The sequence below is a fragment of the Leptosomus discolor genome, chromosome Z (assembly GCF_034619465.1).
Source record: "Leptosomus discolor isolate bLepDis1 chromosome Z, bLepDis1.hap2, whole genome shotgun sequence".
NCBI classification, from domain to species: Eukaryota; Metazoa; Chordata; class Aves; order Leptosomiformes; family Leptosomidae; genus Leptosomus; species Leptosomus discolor.
In genome coordinates, this window is record NC_141419.1 from 90,922,159 (window position 1) to 90,943,158 (window position 21,000).

General features: G+C 43.0%; 1 protein-coding gene across 2 annotated transcripts in view; it reads right to left on the reverse strand.

Annotated features, from left to right (window-relative positions):
- The window catches only part of DYM (dymeclin), a 211,232-nt gene that overhangs the window by 32,173 nt on the left and 158,059 nt on the right, over positions 1-21,000 (reverse strand). For both annotated transcript variants that reach the window (XM_086480496.1, XM_086480495.1), the window contains one exon: positions 8,913-9,095. In XM_086480496.1, coding sequence (XP_086336622.1) covers positions 8,913-9,095 — 183 coding nt within the window. The remainder of the gene's footprint in view (positions 1-8,912; positions 9,096-21,000) is intronic.

Consider the following 21,000-nt stretch of genomic DNA (forward strand, 5'->3'; position numbering starts at 1 on the left):
CATATTTCCCTCCCCACCCCCTCTTCTGTGACCCAGCTGGTCCTTATTAGCTAGAACACAGTTAGGTCAGACTTTAACTTTTATCCCTCTCCAAGCTCAGTAGGTCACACCAGAAGCAGACATCCCACCGGCAGTTCTCCATGTGGGACATCAGAAAACCTCCATTTCTATAGCTCCTTTCATCCAAAAAGAGCACACTTTGCAAAGCCCGTCCCTTATCCCAGAGGAACTCATCAGTCACGCAGGGGATCTGAAACTCAAAACAACGCAAAAAGGGTACGGGGCAAAATTTCAACACCTACTCGGAGTCCTTTGAAAGTACCACAAGATGGTCAGAGCCACTTGGTAGAGCCCATGCACATGTGAGCACCCAGCTGCCCCTCGGCTGGAGGCAAGCACAGCTTTTGCTCACTGCCTATGTTGTTGGAAGATTCCCCAACATCTCACAGGCTTCGAACACGCTCTCCTCTGAAAAGTACTAATGCCCGCTTGTATCAGAATCGCAGCCTTCAGCACATCAAGTAATCTTTGTTAATTCGCCCAAATAGAAGGGGGGAAAAGTGTATTATAGTAGAAAATCTCTGCTGAGCTCTCTTTGTTCTGTGGTGAGACACAGCTGGAGCCAGAAACCATTACCCTAATTATGCCTCCCAGCTCAGCTGCCGTTAATAAAACAAAGACAGCTGATGGCTTGATTTCTGTGAGATTCAAATTTGTTGTTCCTCTCTTGTGATCCCCAAAACCCTAGCCCTTGTTTTAGGCAGGTAGACTTGCTGGATCGCAGAGCTATTTTCTTTAGAAACTGAAGCACCAAGCGAGTGAGAGAGAGACAGAGGACGCTTGCTGGAAGTTGTTTTTTGGGGTTGTTGTGGTTTGGTTTTCTTTTTGGTTCTCTCTTGTTTTAAACATCAGAAGCGTGGAAATCAGTCAACAAAAAATTCAGGTTTCACCTTCTGTACTGTCCTTACAATGATCTTCATACTTCGACAGAGGAGAGAATTTCACTGCCTGTGGCAGACGTTGCAGGTAGGTTCCATGTTCTGACCGATAAGGACCCACTTTGGCACTGTGATCTCTGATGCTTGAAAAAATCAGGAGAACTGTGCTGAGTTCACAACCAAAAGAGCTGGAGGGAGGAACCAGCCAGAAATTACAGAGGAATATGGCAAGAAACAGCTTGCGCAAAGAGCATGAGGACCTTGGAGCGACGCTGACATGGTTTTGGCATAGAGTCTGGGACAAATTGCTGGTAGAGGATACGCAGCACATAGAGGAACGAGAGAATTGCCCACAAACTCTGAAAGAAAAAACCATCTTCCTGCATTTCAACACTCCTCTGATGTCAGTAATCTGGTGAAACCTACTCTTGCCCAGGGCAGGCTCATGCAGAGAATCCATCCCACTAGTGCCGCCTTGTTAGCTCAAGCTCTGCTAAACCACAACAAAAGCAAAATTTAATATTCAGCTTTTAATCAAAAGGGTAAAATACTATCATAATACACACGCATAAAAAAGTGAATGAAGCTCACAGATACTACCTGAATTCTGGCATTTCCTATTTTGGAAAGGCAAACCCTCCAATGTTAACATGTTTTTATAAGACTTCCACGTTTTTGTGGTAAAGGTACTAATATTGGTTGCGTTGTATTTCACAAAGAAGAAAAGCAGGATAGGTTTCCAATATTTTCAGGCTATGTCAGCATTTCACAGAATTCTGAATGGCTATTTTTGGTATGCAGTTATGGACTGAAATGAAAAATAACTACTTTAACAATAATATTTATCTCTAAGCGTTATTTGCCTTACTATTTCAGACAATACAGAATTGGTGTAATTCTCTTTCTAACCCTGACAGCACAGTACTCCAATGAGACACTCAGGTACCCAATAAGTACCTCAATGAAACAAAAAAAGAAAAAAAAAAGCAAAGAAAAAACCCCTGAGTTATACAAAGGAGATCCTGAAAGAGGCATTTGCTTATTACCATTAGATCAGTAAGAAAACCAAGAAGCATCCAGCACTAAATCGCTACTGCGCAAGCTCCCATCTCCTTGGTAGCAGAAGGTCTAACGTTTTACCTAGTAATCTGCCCAAATATAAAAATATAAAAGCTTAACATGATACTAAGGAAGAGTACAGAATCATAGAATCATTTTGGTTGGAAAAGACCTTTAAGATCATCAGGTCCAACCATTAACCTAACACTACCAAGCCCACCACTAAACCATGCAGCCTTTTCCTTCGAAAGAGCTTTAATTATCTTCCACACAGAAGCAACAGAGCTGCGTTTAAAATAATCATGAAAATTAACAGATTTCAAGTCCTTGTACGCTTAAAAAGAAAATGAACCAGAAAAAGCAAACTGGGTGGATAATATTAAATGAGTTTCAAGTTTTAGCACATGCTTTAAAACCCAGTGCTGAGCATATTACTGCAAGGTATAGAAAAAAGCACATCTCGGGGCAAACAAACTAGGCTGAGAGATGGTGTCCATGGTTTGATATTCTGAAATTTATTTTTCTCATTAACTATTTGGGCAACTGGTCTAAGAAAACAGAAAGTAATTGCAAAGACGGCTCAAGAAGAAGAATAACGAGACACTTAACGAGTTGCTGTGAATTACTTGTACCCAAGTCATGCTGTGTGCTGCAAGGACCATAACCCGTTTTAAAAAGCTCTCTCTCCAATCTGGCTTCCATATTAACAGAGATTAAAAGGCACGTCTAATCCTGGATTAGACAGCTCCTCATCAGGAATGTCTTACCAGTGTCTAGATGAAACGGTGTACCCACAGCGCCTTGCCCTGTGCAGAGAGCCTAATTCTGGTTGTACAAGCCACCCAAGCGTGTGGTGTCATGGGCATGCAGCTACATGGATTTCCAGGCTTTGTCTTAATATTCCATTAATATAATCAAGAGCTCTAAGCAAAAACTGTTTGCTATGGTGATTTCCAAAATAGGTTTTCATAAAGAGGTTCATAAATAGGTTTTCATTTCAGAGGTCAAGCTTCCCTGAGAGACTGATCTTTATTCCTTCTGTTTCCTAAACAACACATTTACAAAATATTTCCAGAGCTTAAAAGTGCTACAAGAAAGCTACAACGATTTAAAAATGACATTTTAGGTTTTGGAGATGATTTTTTTTTTTTTTTTAAGACTATGAGGGAATAACTACAATGTCTATTATTTCACTCATCTGCTGTTTTCAATAGGGCTGAAAGGCTGAAGTAGAGAAATATTTCTATTTACTACAGCATGCACCAAGCAGCAGACCTATCAAGGACGTTTTCTCCACTTGGGTTCTTTCAGTGGATGCTGAAGTGCAGCTCCTCGCTTTCTCCTCCAGCTAAAAATAAGAGCGCGATTTGCTGCTGCCTCCTCTGCCCACACCTGTTAAGGTTAACTCGGCAAAAGAAAGAAAAATAACTTGGCACCAAATGAAAAAGTTCTGAGTCCTTTTTGGTCAATTTTTTTTTTTTCTTTTTTCCTTCAGAAAGCGATGAAAAAAGACACACATTTTGTCATTGGCTATTTTACATTTCCAGCCACGTTCAGCAGCGGTGGAACAAGATGCTGTATTGACAGCACACGGAAAGGAGAAGAAAAGGAGAAAACAAACCTCTTGTCATAAAGTTCTGCAGGATTAACACTTCAGCTAAGTAGCTTCCTTAGGACAACATAAATCACAGCTATGTTCAGCAGCTGATCGTCATACCCTCTGTCCCGAAGTGAGGCAAAGCCAACCCTCGCTGATTTAAGAAGGGACGAAACGGCTTTAGGTGATTCAACAGCAGGAGAAACACAAAAGGTTTATCAGCAGACTTGAAGTACTAAAGATTTTCAGATTCACCTTGAAACTAGGAGCATGTTCAAAGGCACATGAACTTTTCAAGGTACTCTGCTCTTCTCATCTTCCCACTCCTAGCAAACAAAGTGGGTAGGAGTGGGGAGAAAAAAAGAAGAGAAAAAAAAGAAAAAAAAAAAATCACTTAAAAGTGTTTATTAGCCAGCAGTAAATAGTAGGATCAAAGTTTTTCTATGGATATTTTAAGGAAAACCATGAAAGATCAGTTCTCATGTTCACTGCAAGTCCTGCAGGTCTTGAAACAGGAGTTGCTATGCCAGAGCCAAGCCAATTCAACTGATTTTATAATCTAGCAGGGAAGCGTCTTTGGAGAATTAAATTCCTAGTAGGAAATTGCATCAACCGAATCCTTTGCATCACTAAACCATTGCCCCCGACCTCCCGATTTCTGTCAGACTATTTTGCAAACAAAATTCTACCAGCTCCTAGCTAAGCCTGTTCAACCGCAGGATATCTATCACTAGCTCACAGGAAATATGAAAGTTAAGAAAGCCAGTGAATTCTCACGATGGCCACAAACCCAACTAATCTTCATGAATTACCAGCGAAGAGTCTCCACCAAATTCCTGACCCATCTCAGGTTGCTGACCAAATTACAGACCACCTCTGAAACGGAGGCATATAGACAGTTCACAGCTGAAACGTTTCTGCAGGAAGCCAGACCAGGAACCATAGCATTCCTCTTTGTTCACCATCCAGAGGAAGAATATCCCATTTAGCTAAACAAGATGCACAATATCCTATTAAGATGACTTTCTAAAATGAAAAGTAAATTAATAGGAAACAGAAGGTATTTTGATTTCAGTTTCTTCTGTAGAGCATTAACCATTCCCATATGTTCCCAATCAGCTGGCAATGGTGATTTTTAGCTTATTTATAAAAACCCAGAGGCAAATAAGTAGTTTTCAATAAAAAAGTGTACTATACACTGATGACCCTTAAATATTCACCTATTTTTGCCTCAACGATGAAGCACACAGAGGTTACGTGTTATCTCCAGAGTAACCTCAATGGTCCAAATCCTGAGAAAAAGTCCTTAGTGTGACCAAGTCTGTACCGCAGTTAACCTGGGCAATTGCCACTCTGGTCTGAGCAGCTGGTGGAGCTGCAGAGCCATCCCCATATTCATGTGTGCCTACAGACATGTTCTGCTCTGTCCTCTGCCCCCGTTATCCTGCCAAACATCTGCTATCCAGAGGCCTCCAATGCCGAAGTCTCTGGAAACCTACCACAGTTAGATTCGTTATTATTAACAGTTAGGTTCGTTATTATTAAGATTAGAAAGTCTTTCCTTATGATCTGTGAATCCACAAGTATGTGAAAAAGGTTATTCCCTTTCCCTTCACAGCAGCGTTCTATTTGAAAAATATTGTACCACCTTTGGCCTTCCTTTGGCTAATCTGCACCTGTTCTCTTTTTCCTTAGAGATCCTGTTTTACACAGATCTTTTTTTTTCCTAGAATTTCTTCCATGGTGCCACCTGAACAGGAGCCAGCAGTGCGCCCAGGTGGGCAAGAAGGCCAACAGCCTCCTGGCCTGTATCAGCCATGGTGTGGCCAGCAGGAGCAGGGAGGGGATCGTGCCCCTGGACTGGGCACTGGTGAGGCTGCCCATCGAATGGTGGGGGCAGTTTTGGGCCCCCCACTGCAAGAAGGACACGGAGGTGCTGGAGCGTGTCCAGAGAAGGGCAGCGAAGCTGGTGAAGGGTCTGGAGCACAGGTCTGGTGAGGAGCGGCTGAGGGAGCTGGGGGTGTTCAGCCTGGAGAAGAGGAGGCTGAGGGGAGACCTGATCGCTCTCTGCAGCTGCCTGAGAGGAGGCTGTGGTGAGGTGGGGTCGGTCTGTTCTCCCAAGGAACAAGCGATAGGACGAGAGGAAACGGCCTCAAGTTGTGCCAGGGGAGGTTCAGGTTGGACATGAGGAAAAAGTTCCTTACTGACAGAGTGGTCAAGCCCTCGAACAGCCTGCCCAGGGAGGTCATGGAGTCACCATCCCTGGAGGTGTTTAAAAGACGGGTAGATGTTGCACCTGGGGACACAGTCTAGTGGTGGCCTTGGCAGCATTCAGTTAATGGTTGGATTTGATGATCTTAAAGGTCCTTTCCAACCTAAATGATTCTGATTCTATACCCAGAGTAATCCAGCCAAGATGTCACTAGCATGAGCAGGCTTAGAGCACACCTCTGGTCTGTTCTCCCTTTGCATACCCCCACAGGACTGCAGCAGACGCCTCTTTCTATGTGCACAGTCAACTACTCATTACTACCTTCTCAGTACATTTTCCAATTCATTTTGCATCCAACTTTTAGCATTTTCACCTCTTCTGTGCTTCCTATTGGTTTATGAAAACATTATGTGCAACAGAGTAAGAACAGTAAGTATTTAAGCAAAGATATGTCATATCCATTTTATACACTCTTGACAAGGCAACCTGGCAACTGTTCTGGTGTCCAAAACTCGTTACAGATTGCACATATTCTGTATTTTGGTCAGATTTGTTCAATATAGAACGCTACCATGCTGCCTGTTAGTACTTCTGCATGAAATGAAAATCTCGACTACAGTTTAGGATCAGAGAATCTTACACCCAGTGTAAGAAGGATTTTGCCGAAGCACCGAGGGATGTCAGAGTGACCCAGAGCACAACATGCACCTTCTGCTCAAGCGGTATCTGATGATGGAAATTACACTCCCACTTTAGCGTGAGTGAAGAGAATCCAAATGTATTTTGCTGTGTAATGACCAGAAAAAGTACCAGTGGAGAGAGCCAGGATGTAGCACAGCTCCCACAGACATGCTTTGGGGGCTTCAGAAAGGTAACTTCTCTTCCTCACCCTTCCATTACCAAAAGCTGCAGCATTTACCATTTATACCTAAAATTTACACAGTTTGGACCACCAAATTAAATTGAGCACAGCAGCCTGAAACCCAATAGAGCTCCACAATACATGGGAAGTTGGCAGATCCACCCTCCTCTGAATAACCAGCCTTGGCCACACAAAAAACCCAGCCAGCTCACTGTTCTCTCTCTGACAGTAGGCTGGGATGGGTGCTTAAACAAGAATATAAGAGCAGGTCAAGAATAGGGAGATCCTCCCCATGGATACACCCTCCCAGCTTCCAGCAACATACAGTTTAGGAATGTATTGAGCTAAAACTTTAAAGATTTTTTTTTCTCCACTATTTTCTGACTCCTTTTGGAGCACACCTACATTTCACACATTTCTATCATCCTGCGTGGCTGCGAGGATGGAGCTCCCACCTCCATCACTGCAGAGAAAAGCCTGAGCAAAGTCTGGGAGCCAGGAGCGCATTTTGGTTCTTCTCATATATTGCCCACATGGTCCCAGACAAGCTCCCCCCATATGTCTAGTAAAGTTAACATGAGCTGCCACTTTTTCAAGGGATAGGAAGACCAGTTAAAACATTCTGGCTGTCGCACACAAGACAAACACTGGTTCTGTCCGGGCTTCTAATCGATACTGTGTATGATGTGGAGGACATGACAGCGTAGGAGAGGAGTCAGCTGAATCTAATCTCTTATTCAGATCTGCAAGCCTGACAGCTCTCACCACTTGCCAGCTGGTGACAGGTACATTTAACAAAAAAAAAATATCTTTTTTTGACATCCTCGCTTCTCTAACAAAGGAGCTATTTAAAAATTCAACATGCTGCCTTGGAAAGCTTTAAATAGTTTCTGAATGTAACTGGCATTATGCTGTAACCCAACATTAAACAGTTTTGGGGAGGAACTGTTTAAATTGTGGAGGGAAACCTACATTTAAGTGTCAAAAAGGAAAGGATGTGCTGCTACCTGCACAGGGTGGTCGTGCAGAAGGATTTGGCCACCACTAGTTTTCCTGGATCTGGACAAGTAACCAGAGAAGGTCCCTGTCTCAGTCAGGAATGAAGACGACTGTTACCTTCACTGCACCACATCCTCTCTTTTACACAACTTGAAGACACCTTGTTCCTAATAATCCAGGCAGTACCATGCTGGCTGTAGTCTGCAACTGCCCAAAGTCTGGAGAGTTTCGAGCTCTGAATCCTCTGCTCTCGAAGCTCTTTCATGACCAGAACATATGAACTGAGACCAGAGGAGGAAGAGATAGGTACAGAGCAGGATTTCAGTCCAACATTTAAAATCCCTTTCCTTTATGGATCATCAGAAATCTGTCAATTTCCTGTAATATTTTAAAATAAAAGCAGATCGAAACAGAACCTCAGCAGATTTTTATTCACACTGAACGAATGTGTTATTCGCTGCAGCAAGATATTTAGCACCCTATTCATCACCCTCTTCCAGGATTTTGCATCCAGTGGTCAGAGCATGACTTCAAGCCTTGCTCAGCTCTGCAAATACTGACTAGAGGACAGAGAAATATTTCTTGCTCTCAAAGTCTGTTATTTTCTAGCAGGAATCATTACTTGGGTTCTCAATACAAACATGAAAGCCACTATCAGATAATTAATTAGCAACTAAGTGTCTTCCAGAGTCATACTCCATGGAAAGCCACACAAGTAACAGCTTCTGATCCACAGCTATTTCCTTTTGTTTTCTTCTAAAATGTTGACTTACCCAAAGCGATTGCTGTGGAGAGACACTTTGCAGGTAAAAGCAACACACAGACACAGCCCAGGAAACAAGTCTGCTCTCAGCTATTTAAAAATAAGTTAATAATAACTTTAAAAATAAGAGAAAAGAAAAAGACTGGTTGATGATGAAAATCTGCTTTTCCTCCCCTGAAAGACAGGCTTCTAACAAGGGGCAGTTAAAAGAATCTGAGGCTGTCCTTCCTTAAGGGAGTCAAAGATGTATCACAGGTTGGGAATTCCTTCCCAGAGGCATCCCAAATTCCCTGGCTCTGCCGAATTAAAGATGTTGCCTAGAATTAGTCACAGTGGAGGCCCAGAAAACAGGGGAAAGAAACTCAGCATTTTAATACTTTCTAAAAGAAACTGATAGAGACGACGAATATTTTCCACTTCTCAAAAGGATAAAGAGATCAAATAACAACATGTAAGCATCCTCTAAATAATGTACCACTCACCAGATCTATATTTTGCATTATGTCCTGGAAGGAAGGGTGAGTTCGAAACTGCTCAAACAGATCCCGCTTGTAAAGCAGTGCGTACACCAAGTTTGGGTTGTGATGAAGAGAATTTGTCAGGCAGGAGTTGATGATCTCCAACATCATTCGGATCACCTCCTCGATCACATTCAGGTCTTGCGCCTTTAAGAAAGGAATAAAAGGTTAGAGCGCCCTTTTCCATTGTAAAATATATTAGGTAATAAAGACAGAGCACAGGTAATTATTACTAATGGAGCTATTAGCTGGTTAACGTCTCAATGGTGAGCAAATCTGGCATGCCCGTATCTGGAAAGAGATCTGTTTTCTCCTGTAATAACCAAAATTTTTACCCAAAATGCATTGCACTCTAGTATTCAGCCTCATAGCTTGATTCTCTCAACAGCAGCCATCTTCTCATGCCAAAAAGCATTAATGTATTGCCATCGGCCAAATGCGCTAAGGGTTAAGGGAACTTAGTCTTTTCAACCCTTCCTATGCTAAGTAAAAGCACTCCAGCACGCGTTTAATTTAATGCATTTTCTGTTGAGCCCCTGCTTGGGGAGGAGGAATAGGGAGAAAAAGACACAGGAAAAAAAAATCAGAAAAAATAAAAAGTGGCTGGTGAAAGACAAGAGCAAAGACAGAAGAAGGAAAACTGACTGGGATCAAACCCCCTTGCAGTTTGAACATCTGCCATCGTTCCCCAGACTTTGTCCCTGGCCTTTTTTTTTTTTTTTTTTCTTTTTTGGCACTGAAGAATACTTTCAATAAATGAAAAAAAGAATTCTCCTTTTATTGTGCACCAAGCCTTAATATTCAAGATAAACTTGTAGAGCTTTTCATCTTGCCCATGCTTTTGACAAACCATTCCTGATGGTTTTTAAACTCAAACCTTCTAAGCTGAGCAAGCCGTCATGTGAAGCCCTGCTAGCCTTCTGGACTTCTCAGCATGGACTGACATCGGGGTTTTTTACGATGAGGCTGGTGGAGCACTGGCAGAGGCTGCCCAGAGAGGCGGTGGCTGCCCCATCCCTGGGAACGTCCCAGGTCAGGCTGGACGGGGCTCTGAGCAGCCTGATCCAGTGGAAGATGTCCCTGCTCGCTGCAGGGGGTTGCACTAGATGGCCTCTGAAGGGCCCTCCCAGCCCAAACCAGCCTGTGATTCCACGATATGCCCAATACGGTTGTTCAGACTGGAGAGCGGTCTGTCCTCCCCTGGGATAGGGTAAAAAAGGCAAATCTGCTTTGTTCCTATCGTCAGGTCTCTCCACCACATCAAACATTGGACTGTGAGACTTTACAGGTCTGGCAAGAACACGGATCATACCAAACCAGCTTGGGTTCTTCAGCTTAGTACTAACACTGAAACCACTGGCACTTCCTTTTGCCGACTGCCTACAAAGCAGTCCTTTTCTGAGTTACCATAAGGCACTTAAATACTACATAACAAGGCTGTACATGCAACAGCATTTTGTTGGACTGTCAGTCAATCTGTACATAGTTGAGCTATTTTCTACTATAAGCTGGCGTTGTAGGAATTGTCACTTGTCGGATACACGCTCTTACCAAGGCAGAAGAGAATACTGGTACTTGTCATTATCCCCATCAGACTCATATAAACAGCAAAATTCTTTGCTACCATTTTGCTCTGGCTACTTTCAACGGAAAGCAAAGATACATTTCTTCCTGCAAGCATCAATATGACCCTGCAGAAGGCCGCATCACTCCCCTAACCTGCTCCTCCATCTCTTCCACGGCACTGAGGACCATGGGGAAGGGAGTGCCCATCCTCACACTGCTGCTGTAACGCCAGCAGCACTCTGATTCAGTTACCCACACTGCTTGTCTTCTGCACGTACAAAGGAGATTTAAGTGATGAAAGCCTTTTGGAATACTTGTTTGAGGAACAATAAAATGAAATTTTGTTCTTTAGCAATGATGTCTGACTGACTGTGGAGGTTACTTTTTTTTTTTTTTCCCCAAACACGCGGATCTCCTCCTCTTTTTCAATAGGTTTGCCTCAGCCACCTGAATTACCGTTGTACTGTAGCTAACAATGTTGGCAGAAACCCTCACAAAGCTTATCACTACAGCTACTTAGGCTGTCAATGGGATCGCATTCTTTTATGACAGAAAAAATCCTTGCGTTCAAAACACAGGTGGCTCCTCCGTCTGGAGTCTCCTAGTTAGCGTGCTAGGAAATAGCATCCCAGTTAGATGCTGTGAAATGTATGTAACGCAAAATACTAGACAAAACCTGAAATAATTGCTTCAGCTGGGATCTGAAGAAAAATCCAGGCCTGGCTAACTCATCTGTGGAGTGGTATGTCCTATTAACTTGGGTTTAATTCAGAATATGGTATATTATGGTGGCTTTTAGAAAGCTCTGAGTATCAGCATAATTCTCTCCCCAATGCAGCTGGATGACCTGGTGGCTGAGGCATTATCCTAAGATACAGAACACATTATTTTTGCAGAAACATTATAATTCAGGATCAAGTCAGATCTATCCAGTTACCAGAAAGGTTAACAAGCCACACGATTGCTTTTCAAAAACTAAATGCATTTTAATAAAACACGTTCACCTTAAAACTGGGGCATACAGCTAGTTTAAACAGAAAGCGTTGCTAACCATCTCCAAACATGCTATCTCAGGACAAGGCAGACTCTGCTATTGGTCAGCTTCAAATAGTTAAATTACCACAGATTATTGCTCAGTAGCTGTATTTAAAGTTTTTAGAAGCTGACGGACACAACCAACTGCCCGTTTTTCAGCTACCGTGTTCCAAGTGAAGAATCTGGGACCCAAATGAAGAAATTCAGTGAAGATTTTTATCCATAACTGCCTATACCAGAAAAAAAAAAAAACATTTATAAGAAGAATGAGCTCCATAAAAGACACAGAAGTGGGACTGAATCCCAGTGCTGCATATATGTTATCTGGAGAGCTGTACGCTCCTATAATTAGCAATTAAAACATTTGTAAAGGCTTAAGAGTTTTCAAAACAGGAAAAAACAAGCAGAAAGCCAAGGACAGCATTCGGATGAGACAATGGAGAAATGCTGTAAGAGCTGATAAAACATTGTGTGCTTTTGTTGCTCTGTATCACCAGTATCAAGCTACGGCCCCTCTGCACCTAGACGTGGCATCACGACAGATAAAAATAACGTTACAAAAACATTTTGCAACTGAACAGGAGTTTATCACCCTACGTATTAACTTTCAGACCAGCTGAACACAGCTGAAAAGCTGAGCATGTAGGGCCAAGACAAGGACTACCACCTCTTCCACAGCAACCTTGTAAGAGTATTTTTTTGACTGAATTAGCTGTTATACGAAAACAAAAGACAGACATTGATTCTGAGGGGACAGGTAGGCAAGTTTCAATCTATTAAACAGCATATTTCAATGAGAGAGGAGTTAAAAATAACGGCATTTTCCTGTTGATTACAATTGACAAATTCAATGTGGCATTCACGTTCAAAATTATTACAGTACTTTTTACCAAAAGGGCTCAGCTGTCTCTGTTGATACTGATTGAGTACCAGTCCTCCCCCTCCTTTTTTTTTTTTTGTTTCTGCCCATAGAAATAATTATACCCATCATTAAAAGAAAACTGGAAGCTAAAGATTGGTACCAGGTTTCTGAGACTGAAATCGTGCCTACAGAAGGGATGGAATGGAGGCACAGCACTAACATTACTGCAGGTGATCCTATGTAACCACCTCATGGTTCCTTCTCAGGATAGGAATGAAATGTGGTAGGTTTTTTGCAAAGATTTTAATTTTTAAGGTAAAAAGCCAGATAGTTGGTCATGCTCCAGTTGCACAAGGAAGAAACCAGGCAGGGACAGCTACAAAAGATCCAGGTACAGCTCTGGGTAGCGTGGGTCCCTCTTGTCAATAGAGAAAGGAATAAACAAGTGATAATGCCAGAGAAAAGAGAACAGAAACAAGCTGAGAGGATGCAGAGGGAAACACAACGAGCACAGGAACGAGAACATTATCCGGAGAAAAAAAATTTGAGTTTGATAAACACAACAAGGAACACACAAATGTGCAAAGCCAAGGCAAACTAGGGGCAGAGCTGGATGTTCTCATCACTGACCATCCTGGAATACTGTTGCCTTCCCCGCTGCAATATAATTAATAATTAGCATGGCATCCTCCTGGGCAAAGACTTCCAGAGAATTCAGCACTTACTGCTGAAAAGACACTGATGTGTAAAAACAGTTGAAAGCTACATGGCTTACAAAGCATCAGAGAAGTCAAGCAGCCTAAACACCAAACCCCAGGCATGTGCTCACAGTTAGTTCCTCACAGGCGTATTTACCCATCAAAAGATAAAGCAGTTGGATCATTATCAGTGGAGGATGCAAGAACTTGTGTCACCAAAAACCTGCTTAATTTATGGTACCCATCTTCCTACACTGGAACACTCTGAGTGCTCATCCTTTTAATTTAATTTGATGTTAAATTAATTCTAATTTTTATAATAACTGGTTTAAAAGTTCTATTAGGAATTAATTCAAATCTCTAGCCTCTCAATGTTAATAATTTCCAGGAGAAAAAGGGAGGCATGTCCATGTGTCATGCAGGTTAACTTTGCTTAACCATCCCTCATGGCTTGCACTGTCTAACCAAAACAGACACAAAACTATTCTGTTTTCTTTCCTCCTATGCTACTTGATACGGAAAATTATAAGTAATTTCAAAATCAGAATTTCAGTCCCTTGTGATGTTATGGCGAGACAGTTATAAGTAAGGGTGGACATGAGGCTGCCTTTCACGATGCAGTAAGTTTTGTACTAAGTTTCAGAGAAAGGAACGTTTTTAAAGATTTCTGGTAGTCTCACCAAAGCCATTTCCTCTGCGTTCTCAGCAGTCCCACGCTCACTTCAGCCAGCCTTCGGCTACCACATGAGACGTGTCCTCACCTGATTCGAGTGCTCCTGTCCCCACTTTGGCTCTGAGCTGCACAAAAGCCCCTTGCTTGAGCCCAGCTCATCTTTTGACCCCCAGTCCTGGGTGCAGGCTACAAGCTGAGTGCTGCCCTGTTTCTGGGGGGTACCTGGGTGATTTGACAGCAGGCATGCAAGCTGGGTGGTCACAGATTTCCTAACGACATTGTGCATTTTTGACCATATTTCCCAGAAAATGGCAAGGACCTGCGGGACGCTCAGCTGCAGCATCCCACCCTGACCATGCAACCTGCGCTGGGTTAACCGTGAGTTTGCCAGCCACCAGCTACCAGCAGTGACAGCACAGCTGAATCAAGGAAATACTGAAAACTTGGCTTCAGGGTGAGGGATGCAATAATTACAGTTTTCCTCAGGCTAAAAATGTATCCTTTCAATAATTAAAGGGGGCTTATAAGAAAGATGGGGACAAACTTTTTAGTAGGGCCTATAGTGACAGGACAAGGGGTAATGGTTTTAAACTAAAAGAGGGGAGATTCAGGATAGATGAATAAATTGTTTACGATGAGGGTGGTGAAGCACTGGCAGAGGCTGCCCAGAGAGGTGGTGGGTGCCCCATCCCTGGGAACATCCCAGGTCAGGCTGGACGGGGCTCTGAGCAGCCTGATCCCGTGGAAGACGTCCCTGCTCGCTGCAGGGGGTTGCACTAGATGGCCTCTGAAGGTTCCTTCCAGCCCAAACCAGCCTGAGATTCTCTCCTACGATTCTAAAAAGCCATTAAGGCTCAAACTGAAGTCTTTTATTGTGTCCACACGATATATTATAACATGATTATATACTTCTTGTGAGCTAGAATTCCCTTAAATGCAGTAATATATTTTTTTTTCATTTTACTTGGATGTATAGTAATCCACAATCCAAAGCAACAAATAATTGTAAGCCTAACCAGGTCTACTTTGCAACTTTTTAAAAATTCAGAGATCTAACAGCACACCTTTCCCTTCGTGGTGGGATCTGTATGAATGGTGCTATGCAGTATACAAAAACATGTGTATACATCCAGCACAGTACTGCCTACTAAAAAAGCCCGACTTCTCACCATGCATTCACATCACAGCAATTTTCCAGCCAACAGATACTTTCAGCTAACTAAACGCTAGAGGTTTCTGCCTGTTGAAATGGCGTGATGGTGACTGCTATCAAAAAGGCAGTTATATAGCTCACACAATCTGAGCAGGAAGAAGCTTATCTTCCTAAAAAAACCCCAAAATCCCAGCAGGAATGGGTAATGCAATGCACCACAACTGCACAATGTAAACAGGGTAAAAAAATAAAACAAAACAAAACAGGAAAGGCACACTGTAGTGAAGTCTTACTCCAAAGAAACCTGATGAAATAAAGGGGAAATGTCACCTATAATAGCAAAAGAAATACAAGATGGAAATGCAGGTTGACCAAAAAACCATGTCCAATCACAAGTCTGAACTTACTGCTTAGGAAAATGAATGGCTTTTAGTGAGGGGTATCTTGCTGCCAGTAACAGGATGTCTTGACATTTAAATTTTCAAAAGTTTAAGTTTCTTTATGTTGAAGCTCAGTGGCTTTACTTCACAATTACTGACACTGCAGGCCTCTCTCTGGTGGCAGAGCCAGCAGTACATACAGTATGCAAAAGCTGTAAAGAAGCTACTTGTCCTGGTTTGGGCTAAACCAGAACTAATTCTGTTTTAGGGCTTTAACTTTTCAGTCAAGTCTCCTCTAACTAACAGCACTGTCTGAACCAGCAGCACGTTTTCCCAGACAGGGACTGCTCCAGCAGTGCCAACCCCTGATGGTCACAGCCAGCACCAAGGAACGGGATGCAGAGAGGCCCTGGCTGGGACTGGTTCTTGGAGCGACCGAGGTCACTGCTGAGTCTTGTGCCCGTGTTGGGGTGCGGGAGGGAAAAGGGTCCCCAGCCCGAAAAAGGCCGCCCCTGCAGGGAGGAGCGAACCGGCCAGGGGACCCAAACCTGACCCACCGAGTGTTCCACCCCACGGACGGCACGGTCAGTGTAAAGCTGAGGGGTCACCAGGGTCAAGCTCTCTCCTTCGATGGCGACACCTGAGGAGGGCTCTGTCTGTCCTTCTGTCGTCGATCCCGACCCGTGTGTCCCTGAATCCAGTGCCTGAGTCCAGCTCCTGCATCCCGTCCCTGTCTGCTGCCCAGTCCAGCCTGGGACTGCCCCAGTGCCAGCCCTGCAGCGTGGTGGGGACGGGTCGTCATCAGGGTGGGGGCAGTTGGGTTCGGTATTGGGTTTGTATCGATTTGTACATGTTGTAGATATTTCATTATTCCCTTATTCTTATTATTATATTTTCTTTTATTGTTATTGTTTCATTAAAGCTGGTTTAGTTTTCTTTTCCAAACCGTAAAGTCTCTCTCCCTTGTTCTCTCTCCCTTTCCCTTTTGGGAGGGGAGAGGGGTTAACACAGAGCGTCTGTCATTTGTTAGTGGCCGGCCCAGCCTCAACCCGTGACACAACTTAAAGGAGCTTTAGCTCGAGGTGCTTTAATAGCTTCCTTCCTAGCAACTCCATAATTCAAAGCAGCAAAACCATCTCTGACTTCTCACTTTCCCAGCTAGCTCTGACTGCCCCCTCAAGGTCATCTGCTCCTTTTGCCTCTCTTTACAAGTCCGGTCCTCGTCTACCACCCAGGTAGCGTGGAGGAAGAGGCAGAGGAAGGTGCAGCAAGCAGCAAGTATGGCACTCTGCGTACCAGGCAGGGCTGCGTCACGCTTGTGTTGCTGCATCCAAGTGGTGGGGACCACCCATCCTCAGATCTGAGGCTGAAAGCTACGGACGAGGGAACAGACAGATGAAAGCTGAGGGTGAAGGTTGTGCAGACAACCTTAAGTATGGCTAGTCTTCATTCTGAGCCCTTATCCACAATGCCTCACTGTAATTCTTCACGGGTAATATTTTCAGTGAGATTCTCTCCCAAAAACATAATCAGCAAACATAAACCATAAAAACTTGTAACCATAAACAACTACTTCCTTCATGACACAGATATGACTTTAAAGGCAATTTTGTCAACAATAGAAAATAAAAGGATACACACACCATACACTTATCAAAAAGACTAAGAATGCCAAATTAACCCCAAAATTGCAGCTCCTGCCATTCTTCTTTTTACCAGGGAGAAACAAGGAGGAAAAATTTGGTAAACTGGTCCAGATCCATTAGCCGCATCCACAAAACGTCTAGATGAACAAATAGCTTCAAGTTTGTTTTCCACGACATCGTTTCCAGCCAGCTTTATACATGCTAAGGAGGACTTCCAATGATTATGTTTTTGGCCGTGCAGCAGTTCGCTCCTCCACGCCTGCCTGTAACGCAGCTTATTATAAACTCCAGGGTGATGTACTCTTTTGTATGGAACAGACAAATTGGTGCTCCAGGGAATTTCACCTTGATAACATAACTCAACAGCATCCACAGTTATAATGATGTAAACTTCCCTTTCCTCTTTACAGGGGAATTTCTACAGTTAAATAGTTTCAAATAATTTACTTTATTTTTAGTTACTTTAAGAGAAGCATATGTATCTTGTTTGTATTAGCTTTGGGGAGCTTCCAAGAGAGCTGTCTGAATTTCCTGCATTTTCAGCAGAACAGAAAACCTTCAACAAAATAAACTCACTCTGCCAAAGGAGTGGAAGAGCAGAGGGGAAAGAAGGAAGCGCACAAGAAAGCTGCTCTTACTTTCAATGAGCAAATGAACTTCAAAGCCAAGCCTTCGGTGACAGAAATCTTATCTTCATCTATTTTACTGGCATATACTCTCTGGCTGTTGTATGTCAAACCCAGATAACTTTTGGCCATACTGTTGAATGGCGGGAAAACGGCTATTAAGCGAAAAATTGCAGGGTTTACACTGAATACAACCTCAAAAACTAACCCCGGGATCTCTGATCACTGCTTATTAATGAAAGCAGGGCTGTCACACTGGGAGCAAAGTTTGTTGCCAGACACTCTACTGAATAGAAATACCATCCTGACACTCAGTATGGTTGCCTTCCCCAATAACTGAGCTAAAAGAGCAGGTTTTCAATAATGTCTCACCATTTTGTCAAGCCAGCCCATGGCAGCAATGCAAAGTTTCCCAAGAGAGACACAACGCCTTCAGCCTGTACCACGATGCAAACCTCCAGGACAGCCTGTGTCAAATCTACACTAGAGGAAATGCTGTGGTGGCATTCTGTGGGCTGTCCTGTCCCAGGGAAAACAGCCTGGGACCAGTCTGCTCCAAGGCGAAATAGGCCAAACGACACCTGCCAAGGCAGCAAACCCAACTGCTTCGATCCTCTACAGACCTGTTTGCCACAAGGTGTGACTTCAGGAGCCACTGACCAAGATTATACAAAGCCCTGTCTGAGGACATGGATGTATCTGAGTGAAGGTGCAATTCTTTTATTGGCACTTCTCATGAGACTTCACCCTACCATGTTTATTATTCGGCCAACCTACAGCTAATCCACAACTCATCTCCTGGTCACACCCTTCACCTTCATCTTTTCTTCCATCCATGCCCTTGCCATCTTTGAAATTCCAATCCTAAAACACCTCACGTTGAAATACTTTAACTTATCCCTATCCCTCTACAAAGTCAGGCCCCCAAATCCATCAAAACCTTCTAGACTTTGGCCTAAATTCCCTCAGGGCTTTACCGATTCTCGGCGATACTTCCCTCTTATAGCCCTGCGTCCATTTTACCTGTTTACTGAGGATTTTACAATTGGGATATCTTGTGGTTTAATTCTTGTAATGCATATCCCTGTGTGAAATTGATAAGTGGCATGGGAAATTAACCGGCAGACAGTTTTAGCAGAGTAACTCCCTCACTGACCGAACAGCGAAGAACATTCTCTCTTTTTAGAGCGGATCTCTGCTCACAGCATGGCAAAACTCCAGTAGGAAGGACAGATGTTGACTCCACTTGTCGAACTTACAGCCTGGCTGTTGGGGAGATGTGACCTAAAGGTGTTTCACTTCCTAGGGGGATGCTACAACTACGAAGCTGTTCTAAGTACGGCTCCTCTGCTTTAAAGGGAAAGAATGAGCAGTCATCTGGATCCAAAAGGATGGAGAGGCACCTAAGTGGAGGAGAGATGCGGACTTCGGCATTTTTGCGAGACTGGGATTCAGTATCACGACTGCAGAAGGTGTTCAGCTCCAGAGAACAGGACTTTAGACAGTCCTCCTCTCTGGCATTTCATCCCAGCTTTTCCAAACTTCATTCCTAGGAACCTCCCATCTAATTCAAATGCTGAATTCCACCCTGGAAAGCAAACGGGTGGTAAGTCTCCTCCCGCCAGTAATTTTCCAAGATGGAAAAATGACAAATCAAATCAAATCAAATTATTTTCACTCCAATTAGCTTAGGAAAAGTAAACAACTACAGAAGTCAGATGCTGAGGTCAAGCTTCAGAGGCTTGTCTAAGCTCACCAAGAAGCTCCAGCACGCAGGAATCCACCACAGTGCCCAAAATACCCGACAGTCATCAGCTAGGGGCTCCGACACTGTCCGTGCAAGAACACAGTATTTCCAAACCACACGTAATTGTGACAACAAAACACAACTAGTGTTTAGTAGAACCAAACCCGATCATTTTCTAAGGTCCCACAAAACCTGGGAAGCAACTGCTGCTAGGAGAATGACAATGTTCATATTAAGAAAATTGAAGTTAAAACTGTGAATCTGTATCTTTCTCAAATCATACCTGAAATAACAATGAAACTTTCTGCTGTTGAAAGGAAATGGAGAAATCTCCATTTCTCCTTAAAACTAAGCAGCATTCCCTAGAGGTATGGGAAGATTTTGTTTGGTTTCACTGGTACAACAGGAAAAGGTAAGTTCCATATGAACCCCAGCTCCACCACACAAAGGTAAATATACCATTATGATACAGGCTTTAATTAACAGAACCTGTCTACCTTGAATAGCGTTCAAGGACTTTAAAGATGTTCCTCAAGTGAAAAAGTTTCTGATTCCAGCACTACACATGCAGCTTAGCTGTAAAATGTCACCAGAAAAACTGTTTGGAGGTGTTATGCAGTAATTACTGCTACGTGAACTGAAACTTCAACACTTCCCAAGTCGTCTTTTTTTTTTAAAAAAAAAATTGCACGGCAGGTCTTATATAACACTCAGACAAAGTTTCACATTTCTGCATTTAATATGTAAGTGCTACTTAATGAAAGATGACTTCTGACAACCTCTTAACACTTTTTGCAGGAGGGTACAGTTGCTAACATATGCACTGATGATTGTGCTTCACTGTGTATTTAAGTCCAGATTTAAGAATCCCTATCTTATCTTTAATGCTTGTTTGGAATGGCTTCTTATCCTTTTTATCCTATCTAAGTGAAATACAGAAGCCTTTATTTCTACAATGAAGAAGAGTAAGACGGAAAAAACCATTACCTCTTGCAAAAAACCCACAGATTTAAAACGTAGCAATTTAAAACAAATGGTTTTCTTCACATTTTCCCTTCACCTCCCAAACTTTCCTCCACACAGTACACACCAGAGCACCTTATAGCCCCAGCATCATCTCTGACTGTATTATCTATTTTCTTTGCCCTTGGTATTGTGTTTGGCAGTAACAACTACGATGATCATTACAAAATATACATACACCTCTAAGAGCATATTTCCAATGAACCAGCTGCTGTCCTTCAAGAAAAACACTCAGTGCTTCAGATTTTGCAGACCTATCTTCAGTGCATAAGCAATTTTGACTGAGAAAGTATCAAAACTAACTGCGCAAATACCAGTCCCTCACTAAAGCTGTCAGCTGCACAGAAGCCGAATTCACAAGTTCTCCACTGGTTCCTCACTGGTTCCTCACTGATTAGATCCTGTGGTTCAGCATCTTTGCCATGACATTTCAAAACCATCGTTGCCTTGGAACTATGACACTCGTCTTGCACTGGAAGTACCACTCTGAATAATGTTGACCCTACTTAAGAGAAGAAACATCACAAGCAAGACTCTGGAATCCAAGTCCTCAATAACAAACACAGGCTGCATCAGGTTTCCATAACTACCTCACTATCCAAGCGGATCTTGATGGTCCTGATGATTCACAGGATGCCAATGG